The following is a 16809-nucleotide window of genomic DNA, read 5'->3' on the forward strand; positions in this document are numbered from 1 at the left end:
AAATAAAAAATTAAAAAAATATTAAAATACTCAGTAATTATATGAAGGTGAGATTCTGAACTGTTTTATCCAGATATGGAGATTTAAAAATAATTTGAAGAAAAAATTCTAATATAAATTTTATCTGTTTTGAGTGAAAGGATATAACCAAGCCTGTATTGATTTCTGTTTTACTCGTTTGTTTCAGTTTTTTGGTGACTTGATGCCGATTGGCTCAAATGAGTACGGTTTTACAGCAGTTGGAGTATCTCCTGCGTCGGGGACCTGCTAGTTGATGCTGGAGCATCATAATAAATTTTGATACTCGTGGAGGCGAGGGGGCACATGAGATGATATCTATAATGGGACATTATGACGTTTAGCTGCAGAACTAGATTTGTTGTCTTGAATTGTCAGCCTTTTAAGAGAAGTGACTGACTAGTCTTTGTCTACCCCACAGGGTACAGTACAGTAACACGCAGAGTGTGGGTGTTGGTAGATGATCCACACGTCTGTCTCCCCCAGCCAGCCTGTGAGCCGCCCAGCAGGGTGAGCTGTCTTGCTTTTGCTCTGCGTTCCCATCACCGTGTGTTGAGGACTAACAGTGATTCTGGGGCTGGCTGACTCATGCCAGGTCGTTCTTGGTTTAAATTCAGGGTGGATTAAAAAAAAAAAAAATTCAGGGTGGAATACATAGGCTCTCCTGATGTTACTGTTATTTTCCTAATAGCAGTGAGTCTAAAGTGTCCATACTTATGTAAGTGTTAATAGTGCTGAGTGAGGGACCCGTATCTAGTCTTTACCCAGAGTTAGATCTTGGGTCCTGAAATGCCATTTCCCCAAGTGGAAAAACTCTCTGGGAGGTGTTTGTTTTCAGACGGGGAAAGTGATAAAAGGGTAAAAACGCAAGATGTGAGCTAATATATGGTTGGAAGCAAAACCAAGGTGTCCCTGGCAGCTATGCTTTATTCTTAAAAAGACCCCCTTGTGTTTTGTTAATTGTCCAAATAAACATTTCTCTGGGACAGAGAGGGTGTCTTTTTTTTTCATAGAATTCCCTGGGGAGAGGTGCTGGAAATTGGCTGGGGCCAGTTCCCTCTTCTCCTCCAGTATTTTTTAGTTGTCTTTCAGATTTCTTTATGCAGAGGAGGAAACTGCACTATCTATTCTTAGCAAGGAAATTCTCCTTGCTACTCAAATAGCACTTTTTTTCCCCTGTGTCTTTTTTTTTAATATATTTTTTTAGATTTTATTTATTTATTCATGAGAGACAGAGAGAGAGAGAGGGAATGAGAGAGAGAGGCAGAGACACAGGCAGAGGGAGAAGCAGGCTCCATGCAAGGAGCCCGACATAGAACTCGATCCCAGGACCCCAGGATCAGGCCCTGGGCTGAAGGTGGCGCTAAACCGCTGAGCCACCCAGGCTGCCCTGTGTCTTTTAATCCTGAGCCTAGAGTGTGCTGTTTCATGGAGCCCTGTTGGCGTAGGATTCCTAAAACCCTATGCAGTTACCACTTTATTATGGCAGAAACAGTGACTTGACACTTAGCCACTCCTTTGGCCATCCACGTTTTAAAGGCACATCCGGCAGCTGAAACCCCAAGCAGCAGCAGCAGCTCCTGGTGTGCACACAGGTCCTGCAAAAGTGTGCTCCTGTGTGCCCAGCCATTGGTGGGAGTACTGAAATCCCTAAAAGACACCCAGGAGTCTCGGCTTATTTTAACTTCCTGATGTAGCAGCGGTTCTAGTTTCCAGTTTTGTTCCCTTCCCAGTCACACTTCCCGTTCATCATCTCTGGGTTCCAGAGGTGGCTGGGGGCTGGCAGGGTGGGCATGGCCCACGTAGATAGGTGTCTGTTGGTGGACAGCCGCTCCCGGTCGGCCAGGAGGCCCACCTCCCTGTCCACAAAGAAGACGGGCCTCTTACGTATATGTGCCACCGTGCCAGGCTTCAAATGCATTCAGCTGGACCTCAGAGCTGTTTTCTCTCCAGCCTCCCACTGACCTGCGTGTGCACAGCTTTGGGCAGCGTGTCACCGCGCTGCGTTTAACACAGCCGCCGACGGCTCATCCCTGGAATGCGTCTGCTGGACTCCTGGGACGTGGGGCTCCCAGAGAGGGCGGCAGCTGTCAAGAGCTCTCTCGCCCCACGTGTAAGTGAATAAATTATGAATGGGAGGCAGACTGACTTTGCTTCTTTCTAATTTTGTCTCTGTTGGGCGGGGGCAGGAAAGGGATGCGTGATGAGCAAGCGGCAGGAGGGAGGGCCCTGTTGTCAGGGGACGGTCAGGGCTGCAGAAACAGAGGATCCTGATGGTTGTTGGAAACTTCTGGAGGGAGCTGGGCCTGCTGGCTGTGGATGATGGCTTGTCTCACTGTAGCTATATTGAACTGGAGGTACTGACTTAGGTTGGAATTTCTCAAGTGGCCTTCTGTGGGATTGACTAGGCTTAGGTTGATGTAATCGGCATATATATAGAAATGTCTGTTTTTTTTTTAAAAAAAAAAAAGAAGACTTCTATTCCCACTGGATGTATTGCAGCCAGCACATACAGCCTCGATGAACTGTTGAGAGAAGTAGTTTGAGTAAAATGAGCAGTTTCAGTCTAGCCTGCAAGGAGAGGGACTCACCTTCATTTTACAACCAAGTTGAATTTGATTTGTGAGTTTTTCAGCAAGGTGAAGGCAGCAGTTCCTGAAACAGAGGGAAGGGCTTAATTCAAGCAAAACAAAGGCCATGTAAACCACGCATGTATTTGGATGAGTTTTAAAATAAATTTAGTTGCCTTTTTAGTACTTTCTCCCCTCCCACACCCAGAGAGTGATGGAAGCCGGAATTCAAAATATCTCTTGTCAAAGCCAAATGGAAGTCCGGTGTCATTTTGAATGTTAGAAACCCAGAAACAAAACGAACTAAAAATTGAGTGTTGCATCTGAATTAGCATTTAAAGTGGCATGTTTATATCAAAAGAGAATGGTGTAATGCATCCTGAGAGTAAAGAGAGGATTTCAGCCCGTGAAAGAATGTCAATCGCATTTATATATTCATCGACGAGCCAGTTTGGTATTTGGCATGTATTTGCAGCGCCCCTTATCACGCCTGCCCTCAGCTCCTGTGAACTGGGTAGGGAGGACACCTGCCAGATAGAAGCAGTGTAGGACTGATCTTCTTACCTTTGAAAATTGTAGGAAGACCTTAATTTTGCTCCAAAGCAAGGAGAGTCAGGTCCCCTCGGGAAGTTTATCAAAATGCATCCACATTTCCAAACATACTTGGGAGCGCAGATTAGAATCTGTGTGGGTAGGGGCGGGGGTGTTGGCGTGGAGGCTGGTGGACCTTCAGTCAGATCTCAAGGTGAACCTGCAATGGCACCCTAAGTTTGAGAAGTGTTGTTAGAGCTTCAGGGTGTGTATGGTGGCAGAGTGGGTTTCTGGATGCCCCTAAAGCCCGAGGGGGCAGTTCTCCACTTCAGATTTACTAGGATGACTTATCAAAACCAAATCTAACAGGAATTTGGGGAGTTTTTCAGGGAGGCTTCTATAGGGTGACACCCCCACCCCCACCCCCGCCGAGGCTGCTTGACGGTTGCCTGTGCTTTCTCACTAAAAGCCACCTTTTCGGGTCTGTTAGTCAATAGACCTTTCAGAGTGTGGACTGAGGAGCCCCGCTGCTGGGGTTTCAATCCTGTCTTTGCCATTTAACCAGAGCTACCACCTTCACAAAGTTAGTGGGCCTCTGCTCGTCTTTGTTTCCTTGTTTGTAAAATGGGGAGTGTCTTGAGAATGAAGTCAGGTCATATTTGTGAAGCGTTTATTACATACCTGGCCTACTCTAAGTACTGCGTAAGCGTCAGGAGTTAAGCCCTCTCTCTACCACCCCCTCTCCCATCTCTTAGTTTTGTTCTATAAAGTTGGACCAAATACTTGCAAAGTAGGCTGAGAAAATTTCTTTAAAGCCAGATGTGTTGAAGAGCGTTTTCTGAAGAGCTGGGTTCACCCCACCCCCCTGCTTTTGTCAATGGTGAGGTTTTAAAGAGGGCATGTGTCCCCACGTCCTTGGAAGATCTTTTCCCTTGTATCCTATGATGGCCAAGCCTGGTAATAGGGTTTCTAGGCATGCTGTAGGGACAGACCCCACATGTGTTCTGGCTACGTGTCATTAGGCTGTGAGGGAATGTTGGGGGCTCAGCGGCCCCTCTTCTAGAATAATCTATCACTTTGGACCTGCCCATCCATTTTCTCAGCAGAGTGTACAGGTCACTTCTTGAAATTGTGTTTTGGGATAGACAGGTGTTGGGGGAAATGAAGTGGGATAGTACTTATGTCCATAAGTAAAATTTTAGTTAGAATTTCATACCTGGGAGAAACCAGAAGAGAAATGTGTTGGAACATACCTCTATTTGAGAAGTGTAGCACTAACAACACAAAGGATTTGAGATTTGCTTGTGTTCAGGATAGTTCTGAGTCACTGTGAACTGTGCCCAGCTTTTAGGGCTCCTGCCCACCAGGGGTTGGAAAGCAACCTTTCCTTTTTAAGAGTGTACTCGAGTTGGAAAGACGTAATCAGCAAGGATGTGGCTGTGATTGGTTCTGAAAGGCATGAATTTTAGCATCGACGGCCACAGTGTGGATCAAATAAACGGTAGACGCCAGCGTGCTTGACTTCACTGTGCTTATCCTGGCCTCTTTGAACATTTTAGAAAGCTTAGCCCCACTCTTCTTGGGTATTGACACTTAAAACTGCAACCAAAGGGAAGACCTTGGAGTACACTCCAGAACTGCCATGAGGTACCTGCCATGAGGTACCCCAAATTTGGTCTGAATTTACTCAGACTGATAAAGAGCCTACGGATGGCCACACTGGTGTGGTGGGGGGACTCCCCGCTGCAGTAACTGGTGTGTCCATTATCCAGTGAGACGGGAGCAAAGTGGCCGAGTTCTGTGTTGTCCTCTGTACCCTGTGGTGTGGTAGTGAGTCAGGCCCTCTGAAGGGAACCTTGGAGGGTGGGTGGTAGCTGGAAGATTGCACATGTGTCTTGGTGTTTCTCCCTAGAATCTTTGCTATTGCCTCAGCTGTTCTGACTCCTGAGAATTCACCTCCCTGCCCTTTTACTCTTTGTGGCAGCTGACTGCCCAACCTAAACAGCTGGGGATAAAATATTTGTTTTGCTGCACTAGGGGTCTCACCCTCTGAGAATCCTGGTGGGTGGTTTCTTTCATCTGAATACACATGCATTGACTCCTAACGTGTTGTATATAAGGTCCCCCCTTTCCTTGGGTGAGTTTGAGGGCTTCTCCATACCCAGATTTTGGAACATAAGATATGACCATAGAACATGCCAGCAACTGTACACATTTCTTCCCATGATCTCCTGGGCTCTGCTTCACCTCGTCCGCCACCCAGGTAATTTTTGCGTGGCACCATAAGGAAATCCTGTGCATATAGTTCTGTAATGAGGGGGCAGAGTTTCACTAAGTATGTTCTATTAATTTTATTTTCATATATGAATAGGTGATGTCAATTAGACTTAGCAAAAAAGGATGAATTTTTATTTTTAAAGAAATGAATATTGTAATCCTAATAAAGTCAAATATGCATATGATGAGGGAAAGATTTTCAAGTGCCTTTATTCTAGAACTATAAAAATCCTTCAAGAATTATTTGCAGACTGTGTAAATGTTTATGTGAAAGTGTTCTTCTTCTTTTAGAAAGGATTAGTTTGGCATATGTTTTGTGCATAGAAAAAGTGATTTCTAACTTTTATTGTGTCATCCAGATCAATGGAATTAACATCGGAAGGACCTTAGCACTCGGTGCCCAACTTTTATGAAAACCCTGATTTTTCCAGTACCATCTTTTAATGCTATTGTTGGTGGTCATCTTTGCTTTTCCTTAGATCAACTTTGAGGCAGAGCTTATCTCTCGGGTTTATTTATATTTTCCAAAAATTGAAGAGGGTGTTTGCTTGGAGACGTTGGCACCATATGACGTCCCCCTGTAGCTGCTGTGTAACAAATGATAATGTTTAATGCTGGGACAGTGGGGACCGTCCCTCTGTGCTGGCAGCAGGACAAAGCAAGAGGGTGTTCCCCTTGGCCTCTCTGCTGAAGCACTAAATGGTATTTGCTCTGCATGGGGCACATGAGTGAGTTCACCAGGGGTTTTGCATTTCAGGGTATAAAGCGTAGTGTTTAGTATCTTAACAAATCAAGAATCAATTATCTGGGAGAATAAGCAGAAGGTTTTTTATGTCTAGGATAAATTAGTTGAAATGCTAAGCCCAGTCCTTGTGGATTAAAGAAGCACTTGGAAGCAATGAAGTATATTTTTAAAATGCACCTGACATCATATGCCGAAAAGAAATTAATAGATCAGTGCATGGGCTTCACATGTTTTAGGGGAACAACGGTGGCTTTTTTTTTTTTTTTAAGGTGGGATTCCAAGGTATTATCAATTTGTATGTAAATGCAGTTGATTCTGATAGAATTACAGGGGAAAACGCTGTCATCAAACACCTGGTTAAAGCTTGTTACTTAATTATCATCTTTGAGAATTCAGGCCACTTAGCTTTATTCTCCTTTTTTTTCTTTTTCTTTTTTTTCTGAAAGATGTTGGTCAGACTTATCTTTGAAACCACAGGTGGAACACTCACGGGGGTGGTTGTCTGGGGGAGATAGTTAAGGGGAATTACAGTAAAGGTAGTAACAATTACTACTTCCTGAGGCTCTATCAAATCTCTCTCTGTCCAGCACACACCTTTATGTAGTCCTCTATTTAACATCACTTAGGCTGAATTATGTTAAGTACCCAGGAATTGTGATTTTTATTTGTATTACTCCACCACAGAATTTAAAACAGTATGAAACAAGTGCATAAAACAGTCCAAAAAAAAGCTGCTTCTCATGAAATTCTGTGTAGCATGAACCAGTTTCAGCTGTGCCAAGAGCAGTATAACCCTACATGGTCTAGCTTTTAATGTTTTCCCCAACAGCTAACAGTGCCCCCACGACCATCACGTTAAAAGGGGAGAAAAAAAACCCCCAGCTTTATGGAAGAACAATTGGCATAGGATAAACTACACTTAAAGTACACAGTTTTAGAAGCTTTGTCATATGTATGTGTACCACCCACATCAAGGGAATGAGACAGCGATCTCGCCCAGAAGTTTCCTCTGACTGACCTGTTGTTACTCCTTTCACGGCCACATGTTGAATCAGGCAATTACTAATATTTTCCATCCCTAAAGATTAGTTTGCATTCTCTAAAATTTTAAATAAGTGGTTTGTACTTTATTTTTTGGCCTGGTTTCTTTCACTCGGCTTAATTATTGTGGGATTCAGCTATGTTGTATCATATGTCAGTAGTTCATTACTTTTTATTGCTAAGCGGTACCCTGTTGAATGGGTACAGTTGGATGAGCCATAGTTTGACTATCCATCCATTTGTTGATGGGTGTTTGGGTTGCTTATAGTTTTTGGCTGTTATAGATAACACTGCTATATATGATTGACCAATTTCCTCCCAACTTATGGCTTGTGTGTTCAGTCTGTTTTACAGCATTAATAGCAGAGCAAATTGTTTTTAATTTTAATGAAGTCTGTGTTATCAGTTTGTCCTTCAAAGAACATGCTTAGCCATCTTTGCCTGATGCAGATCACAAGGCTTTTCTCCTGTTGTTTTTCCAGAATGTTTACAGTTTTGGATTTTACATTAAGTTTATGATCCATTTTGAGTTCATTTTGTATATGGGTGAAGTGTGGATTGAAGTTCATGTTCTTGCATGTAGGTATCTAATTGTTCTGGTACCATTTGTTGAACAAATATCCTTTCTCTGCTTAATTGCTTTTTTTTTTATATACCTTTGTTGAAAATCATTTGTCTTTATTTGTGTGTGTCTGTTTATGGGCTGTGTTCTGTCTCATTGGCCTATTTGACTTTATATAAATACCACACTATTTTGATTATTGTGGCTTTATAATAAATTTAGATATTAGGTAGTGTTTCTTCTCCATCTTGACTTTTTTTTCCAAAATTGTCTTGGCTATTCTAGGTTCTTTAATTTTGGAATCCGTTTGTTAGTTTCTAGAAAAATAAAAACCTGTTGAAATTTTTACTGGAATCGAATTAACTTCATAGATCAGTTTGAGAAGCTGTGAAGGGCTTTCCAGTGGTTGTTACAATGCGATCCTAGTCTTAGATACAGGTTAGGGAGGATGAAGCATGAGCTGTCATAGCATGGAGAGACAGGGATGAAGTTGCCCCCCCCCCCACTCCAGATGGGCTGATGGAGGAGCTGGGTGGCCCATCTGGGGGAGCCTGAGTTGAGAAATGAATGACCATAAGTGGGCAGATACTTTGTCAGAAAAATCCCCTCAGAGAAGCCCAAGGGAAATGGTTGGGTGGTTTGTTCTGGAAGCAGCTGAGGTAATGATTTCAAGCTGAAGTGAGAGGGAAGTAGGCACATTTCTTCTGGAGAGAAGAGTGCAATGGAGAGCTCAGGGTAGTCGGGAGAGGAGAAGGAAGACATGTGAACAGATGAGATTCTAGAACCTCATGTGTTCATAGAAGGTTTGTGATGCAGGGAACAGAGGGCTAGCATCCTACTTTAATGTTTTCTGCAATGACTCAGTCTAACGGAACAGTGAAGGTTACTTGTGCATTTGAACTGGTGGTTGATCTAGAACAGTGGTTCTCAACCATGGGTGATTTTGTCCACCAAGAGGACATTTAACAATGTCTAGTGACATTTTTGATTGTCACACCTTCTGGGAGCATGTGATTTCTTTTGTCATCCAGTGGGATGGTGCTAAACATTTTACCATGTTCAGGAACACTGCCCACAACAAAGTCTTAGCTCCTCAAATGTCAATAGTGCTCAAATTGGGGAACCCCGCTCTAGAGAGGGAGCAGAGAAGGGAGCACTAGAGAAGAGGGTAGAATGAGAAGTAGAACCAATAGGTTTCCCTGGCAGCTCATATCTGTATCATCTTGAGGAGAGCTACTCTCATGTAGTGACCATGGACAGTTACCCAGGATGATCAAGAATTAGTCTGTGGAAATCCAAGCATATTTCCAGAAGCTGTCTAAAAATGTCACCAAATAAAACTAGTCTAACAAAAGCATGGCTTCACTCTGAATAAATGGAAGAAATGTTGAGCATCTGATTTCATTTGTTTAAGAAGAATTTATTTGTTTAGACGTGGCCTTGGCCATAAATGGGTATCAATTGGGATACTTTGATTACAAGTCATAGAAAACCTAACTCAAAGTGGCTGAAAAAATAGAGGAACTTTACCAGATCCCATAACTAAATAGTCCAGGCCTCTGGCAGGGGTTGATCCAAGGCTCAGTGTTGACAAAGGACCCAGTTCCTCCTTCATCCCACTTCAGCTCTCCTCCATAGCTCACACGTGGTTACCAGCAGTTTTCAGGGTTACTTTTTCCTTTTTTTATTTTTTTAAAGATTTATTTATTTATTTATTTATTTATTTATTTATTTATTCATGAGAGACATAGAGAGAGAGAGGCAGAGACACAGGAGGAGGGAGAAGCCGGCTCCATGCCGGGAGCCCAACGTGGGACTCCATCCCGGGACTCCAGGATTGCACCCTGCGCCAAAGGCAGGCGCTAAACCGCTGAGCCACCCAGGGATCCCAGGGTTACTTTTTTCTTACTCATTCTCATCATGAGAAGATTATTCTTCTTTTGCCGTTATGCGATTTTCTTTGAGTGGGCCATTTTTTATTATGTGTCCCCTTGAATATGGTAACAGTAAAACAGGCTTGGCCTGATGCTATCCAGAATGGTAGGTACTAGCCACATGTGGCTGTTGAGCTTTGGAAATACAGCTAGTCTACATTGAGATATAAAGAACAGAAGAATGTGGAATAGCTGATTAATAATTTGTATGTTAAGTGTATGTCAAAACAGTAGTATTTGGGGACATACTGAGTAGCATGCAGATATGTGATGGAAAATACCTCCACGTGTTTCTTTAAAAAAAAAAAAATTGTTTTTTTTTTTGATGTGATGACTAGGAAATTGAAATTGTAGAAGTGGCTCCAAATTGTGTTTCTCGTCGACGGAAGCAGCTTAGCCCATGTTGGAGTCCCTGGGAGTCCAGCGCACCCAAACCACATGGCTAATAGGCACGTGGGAGAGAGTTGGAATGGTTACTGGGCAAGCAGATAAACATGAGTACTGTGGTGACTGGCATAAGCAGAGAAAGGAATATTTGTTTGTTTGCTACCGTTTCCCTGAGGACAAATGTCTGGAAAGACTGCCCTGCTCCCACTAATGAGAGCTAATAATTGTTTCTTGAATATATTTGTGAAAATTAAAAGATTAATGTGGTGCCCCCAGCAACTAGTGAAACAGCACAGAAATACAGGGAGAGAGAGTAGATAACCCTTACCCTTCTCATCCCTGTTCCCACTTAGAGCCGTGGGTAGGCGCTGGCAGTTTGGCCTGTATCCCACACCTGCCTCCACGTACGTACGCGTGCGCTCACACACCCCATTCTCTTGCTGCCCTGGCTGCCATTTTGAGGGTGGGATTATAGCGCTCGCTCTTCAATTTGCTTTTCTCACCTTACCCATTTGCTTTTGTGACCTCCACATTAGCTCCTACAAACTTATCCTGTTCTTTGAGATAATTACATATTATAGATAAGATCACATTTCATTTAACTATGGCTCCCATTGTGGGGCATTCATGCTATTTCCAGGCACACCCCCGCCCCCTCCTCTGCCACACAACAAACAATGCTGTAGTAAACATCTTTGTACCTGTGTCCTTACGTACTGGTCCTTTTTTTTTTTTCTTCTATAGGATAGATTCCCAGAAGTGGAATTGCTTGGTCAAACGGTATGTGTATTTTTAATTTTAACAGATAAAGCTAAATTATTTTCCTCAAAGGAATAGCAAATGCTATTTGCACGTGAGAGTGCCCATTTCCTACATTCCCATCAGCATTAGATGTCATTGCTCCCTTTAATTCTTACCAATCTAATTACCACTGACCATTAATTTACATTTTTGTCACCACTGTTGATGTTGAGAATATTTTCATATGTTTATTATTCACATGAACTTCTCTCTTCTTCACTGCATATTCACGTCCACCCCCCATTTTCCTGCTTGGTAGTGTTTTTCTTTTATATCGTCTTGGAGTTACTGTGTTTTAGAAATGTTAATTCTTGGTTATATGTATACAAATGTATCTTTACTGTTCTTTGCTCTGTGTGTGATGTCTTTTGCCACATGAAAATTGTTAATTATTGTTTAATCAAATGTGTCTTTTTCTTTATTGCTTCTAAGATAATCTGTTTCGCTCAGGGTGGCGCATCCATCTCAAGGTCATATAAATATTCTCTTATATTTTCTCCCCAGTTTTTAAAACCTTCAAATCTTACTGCAATTTTAAGTTTTGTACATGATATGAGGTAGGATTCTGTCTTTATTAGTTTCTAGTTATTATAAGAACCTCTGTCATGGGATTGATATGTTACTCTTGTCACATTATAAAGATGCCATATATATTTGGATCTATTTCTGGACACTCTATTCTGATCCCTATCTATTTCTGTGCCAACACCATTCTCTTTTGAATGCAATGGCTAGTGAGTGATAATGTCTGGTAAGTTGTCCTTCACTGCTCTTTCTCATACTTTACATTGTTTTTAGCCATTTTTTTTTTCATATTCTGGTTAAGATAAATTTAAACCTTAAAGTTGGGGAGTGTTATCTTAAATGTTTTGAATATAAAAGGTAATAGAACTATGTGATAAATAGAATTTAAAAATTAATAATTCTCAGGTTGGGGATCTCTTTATTTGATGTTACTAATTGGAAAATATTTATTGATAAACTGAGGCCTTATCTCTGTGACTTTTGATTCTTTATATATGATTTTACTTTATCTCTGTGATAATTGTACAGTTACCACAAAATGGAGAAATGGGGATTACGGGTGTGATATGTTGAAATCTATCCAAAAATTCGATTATTGCATTAAAGCTACAGTGATTAATGCTCTCAGTGACTATGACCTTATAATACTCTGTATTTCTGTTTATGTACTAAACTATAAAGTGCACTCATATTTGGATTGGTTGATGGGTATATAAATAATGTAAACAAAGAACTGTAGATGTGCAAAACCATGTTTTTTGTGATCTCTTATGATTCCATTCTTCTAAAACTTAATCTTGACAAAAGAAATTGTCATACCTAAAATTTTGGATAAAATTTATCTAATATTTTACATGGTTTTCATGATTCTTAACTTTATGCTAATATGATAATAACTTAATTATGTTCACTGATATTCTCAGTTGCTTTTTGGAAACTTTGCTTATAATATTAAAACACGAATTTTGTGTTTTTTGAATGGGATTTGTAAGATTATAGCTAAACACTAAAACTGGATGTGATTAAGAATGATACTAATGTTGTCTTACAGATTAATACATATACAAATACACACAAGGTCTGTATTTTGCTTCTGAAAGCAAAAGGACATCCCCATGTAGGTTCCACCCATGTTTACTTGGTTAACTAGGAAAAAGCCTTTAGTTTTGTTAACCAAAAATGAAATGATAAAATAATTAATACATTATGATTATTATTGAATGAAATACTTGGAGAAAATACAATTAGGTCTTTTTAAAAATGAGATTCCTTGTACTTTTAATGGTGTTATTATTCAAATAAATGAATTGGTATGGCAAATTTCGGCATGTGTATGAATATTAAAGATGGTAATTTAGAAAAGAGAGAGGGAATTCATTTAAATTATTCACACCGAGACCAAAAAAAGGACTTAGTTTAGTTAGAGTTAAATTTAAACCGTCTGTGTGAACTTTGAATCTTCATTAAATCATAGCCAAGTAGAATTTTCTCTTCTGTTCTCAAGAAGGTAATGAGCAGTTAGCTCCCGGCTTCCATCCAGCCCATAGATCCAGTACCATCCTACAGAGACTCCATGTACCCCGATTCTGGCCTTTACTATTACTTTCTGTAAAGGTCAGCGAGACTCTTTCAGGAACATAACTAGATGCCATGATCAGGGTAGGGAAAATTTTGTTGGTTTCAGAATGGCTTTGTTGGTTTGTTTCTGTTTTGTGCTCAAGATCAAGGATGCTTTCAACAGTGTGCGGAGGTTGAGCTGTTAACGTCCGATGAATGAAAAGGAAGGAACGTTCTCTGCAGCCCCATAGTGGAAATTTAAATGACAGAGTACTTAGAAGCCATTGAACAAGTCGAGCCTCCCAAAAGCCAAGAGCATCAGATCATGTTCTGTCATAGGTAACACATGATATCAACTGTGCTGAATAAAAGGTGTATCGTGGTCCTGGTGTTCTCAAATAAGCTGTATTTCGATCAACTCAGATTCTGTTTCCTGTACTCAGGTTTTAATCAAGACCAGCATTGGCGGTTGATAAACACAAATTTTCAAATATACTCTAATGATATTTTAGTGCAATCATGTATGTGAATTCTCCATTGTCAATTTTGAAATGAAATTGTTCTTCGACATTTGTAGGCTATTGCAGAAACGGAAAATAACAGTAAAAAAATAGTAAATAAGGGTATGATAAGGTTAATAATAAAAGAATCCTTAAAAAAAAATAAGTCAAATATTTAAGACTTCAGTTTGCTCCAGGCCTGCATAATCCTAGAGACGCTGGAAAATTTGTCTAAAATAGGATAGAGAACCTCTCCGTTCTTGTCAAACGAGCATCAACAGCCATCATAAGTGAACAACATAAACAACAAACATAAACAGCCATCTGTGGTCAGGGGTTGGAGTGACGATAGGTGATAAACAGTTTTTCTGTTCTTGAAGCCAGAAAAACTGCAGTTCCTACACTGTACCAACCACATGTTCAAGATCTGTGACATTGGATGGAAATCATCATCTGTGTTGATTTAAATGAGTCAGCTAGGGTGATGTTGAATCTCTGCACTTTACATAAAGATACAAAGCAGGTGATGATATGCCTGTGCTGACCAAAAAATAATGGCATACCTCCAAAACATTGCAGGTATTGGGGTTCAAAGCGATTTTCCTGGAGGCTAGAGGCTGTCTGTCGTTCCTGGCCGTCCTGAGATAGGAGGTAAACCAGAACCCACGTTAACTAATAGGCATTCAGAATCTAGATCAAACTGAAGCAAAACAACTTTACATGATACTGTACTTTTAAATAACGAAAAAAAAATCTTCAGCTAGCAATTACAGCTGAATCAAGGTAAATATTTTATGCAGATTTTCAGTTTAAGATTTGTAAAGGTCGCTTCCAAATGATCAAGGTGAAACGTAACTTCACTTTGTCGTAATTTAATGCCATTCTCTTATCCTTGCGAAGATGTTAACCCTCACTGAAAATCACCTTCGTGTGTGTGGCCTGGTCCTAAATTGCCTCAAAGTAGAGTATTACCAGGCTTTCATCTTTATTTTGCTTTCATCTGCTGCTAGAATATGTTAAAGCTTCTACACATGGCAGGTGGAAGAAAATATTGATGCAACAGATCCGGTGTAAGTGTGAGACTTCCATATCGCTTTGATTTTAATCAGGTCTGTTGGCAGCAAGGTGTAGTATCATCAGAGAAGATTCCTGTCTCTAGGAGTGAGATCTCACCCTGTCCCTGGACTGATTGCAGCAATTATAAATTGGCTGTGATTGTGGCATGAACATGTGCCGTTTCTGCTGTCCGGCTGTCGGGCCGCTGAGGCTGCTCCATTTATTCGGGTCAAGCCGCTGGGTCAGTAGTCAAGACCCTTCCTCTCTATGCCTTGAAGAGAAATAGCTGCTTCCTTGGGGAAACCTCATGTGAGCCAGAGATGTGCACTGCCAGCTGCCTTTAACTTCTAGGTTATGTCAAAGGGCATTTTTTTTTAAATGACACGTTAAATTTGACCCCTAGTCATTAATCCTCGCAATATTTTTGTACATCGAAATGTCAAAATGTCAGTCTCCTTGAGTTTTCTGTTGTCATTTCTGTCACTATTCAAATTCTAGTGAATGAAATAGCTATTTACACAGGGGGAAAAAAAAACCACCACCACCATTGGTACCTTCTCCTACTATTGGATTTTTCAAAGGCCAGCTTGCAGTCTCTAGAAAGGAGAGTAGGGCTATTGAAATGGATGAATAGAAAACTTCAAAAGTGAACCTCTCAGAGCAATAGAATGTAAAGATATTTTAAATATAATTGCAGTTGAAAAATATATATATATAATTGCAATTGTATTCAGTAGTAGGAAAAAAAATCAAAGCATTTTTCCTTAATGCCATCCTGAGGTATGAAATGTGTTGTAAGAATGAGTAGAATATTCCCAGGAAGGGAGGGCACCTCAGCGTTCTTCAATTTAGGATAGCACATGTCCCCAAACCTTTAATTTATCTGACCGGGTCCCCGCCAGATCTGTAAGGCCCCTTCATTTTCATCTTCTTAGACACCCAGCCATGGAGCATAAGATCACATTTGTAGGGACCCTGTGACTGACCAAATATTTTCCTTTACACGATGCTTTCAGAAGAATCCTTTTATCTTCTAGAGGGCCAGGCTCCTTGGATGTCTGAACAATGAAGCATCTTGGCAAGCTATTTCTACACCAGAACCCTTGCAGCTTAACATACTTTGAAGTAGATTGCTCCCCATTGCAGGGCCACAGTAAAAAAATGGGGTTTTTCATAGCCCTTGCATTGATGTTTGCAAAGCCAGATGGCTTTGTAAAATGAGCCCCAAAGCAGTATAACTGATTAAAAGAAATGCCAGGTAGTTGAAGGCTTTCGTACCCAATGTGAGCCTGGCAGGAAGAATTGTTCTCTCGGGATACGTTAATATTGGGGAATCTCACTCCCATCTTTAGGGGTCAGCCAATGACAATTGAGACAGGTGTCGGCAGCAGGAGCCTTAAAAATGAAGGCTGCAAAAAAATGTCTCTAGCCAGCCATTGGGAGGCCTACCTCCAAAAAGAAACGGGACGGGCCAGGGCTTTGAGGGTCCTAGGTACTTGGCGAGGTTGCAGGGCACATACTTCAGGTCATCCTCGCATTTTGGGCTTGTTAGTACTTTAGCCTAAATCTGCATCCCCCTGAAGGGCTCATGCCTCATGCCTGGGGGTCCCTGCCACCCTGCTTCTGAGTGACTCGGTTGAGGCTGCCAGAGCTCTGGCTTTTGTTGTTGTTGCCGCCCACATAGAAATCCTTCTGCTCGCGTTTGTAAAGCCTTAGCCCTGACCTTAACCTAAGAGCCCGGTAATATATTTCAGGTTGTTTGGCGGAAGACTGATGGAATCTGGCCTTGGAGGTAGAGGTATTCAGAGATGTTGCAGATTGTTCTCTGGCCTCCTAGGCCACCATCCAATCATTGGAAATGGGGTTCAGAGCAGAAGCAAGCTGGGAGACGAGCTTTAAAACCCTGTCGTAAAAGAGGTAGCTGGCCCTGAGCTCAGTTGTTTATCCATCATCAGAAAACACTTCCATCCTGCGATGCATGTTATATGATAGAGGCTTGAACACCAGACCTCCCCATCCCATTTTCTCCCCGCTGCTGCCTCCTGTCACCGACTCATCAGACTTGCCACTGATGTCCTGATGGAGCAGTGATGGTGGCAGATTGGGGACCAGTGTTCCACTGAACTAGCTAATTTATGAAGGGTTTGTGTGTGTAAATCTCTCTAAACCCCGGTGGGTCTTTGTAGAGTGGGAAATAGTTCAAACCTGGAGGCGTTTCCAAGTATTGTTTTGGTGACATAAACTGATGCGTGTGTTTTCCTATTGTCAATTTTTTTGAGTAATAATGTATAATTTATAGTATCTT

General features: G+C 41.3%; 1 protein-coding gene across 8 annotated transcripts in view; it reads left to right on the forward strand.

Annotated features, from left to right (window-relative positions):
* The window catches only part of MAST4 (microtubule associated serine/threonine kinase family member 4), a 544916-nt gene that overhangs the window by 287629 nt on the left and 240478 nt on the right, over window positions 1–16809 (forward strand). For 4 of the 8 annotated variants that reach the window (XM_049103363.1, XM_049103372.1, XM_049103369.1 and 1 more), the window contains one exon: window positions 10810–10845. The exons of the other annotated variants lie outside the window; for them this stretch is intronic. In XM_049103363.1, the coding sequence (XP_048959320.1) occupies window positions 10810–10845 (36 nt within the window). The remainder of the gene's footprint in view (window positions 1–10809; window positions 10846–16809) is intronic. 8 annotated transcript variants of the gene reach the window in all.

This window comes from Canis lupus, chromosome 2 (genome assembly GCF_003254725.2).
Source record: "Canis lupus dingo isolate Sandy chromosome 2, ASM325472v2, whole genome shotgun sequence".
Lineage (NCBI taxonomy): Eukaryota > Metazoa > Chordata > Mammalia > Carnivora > Canidae > Canis > Canis lupus.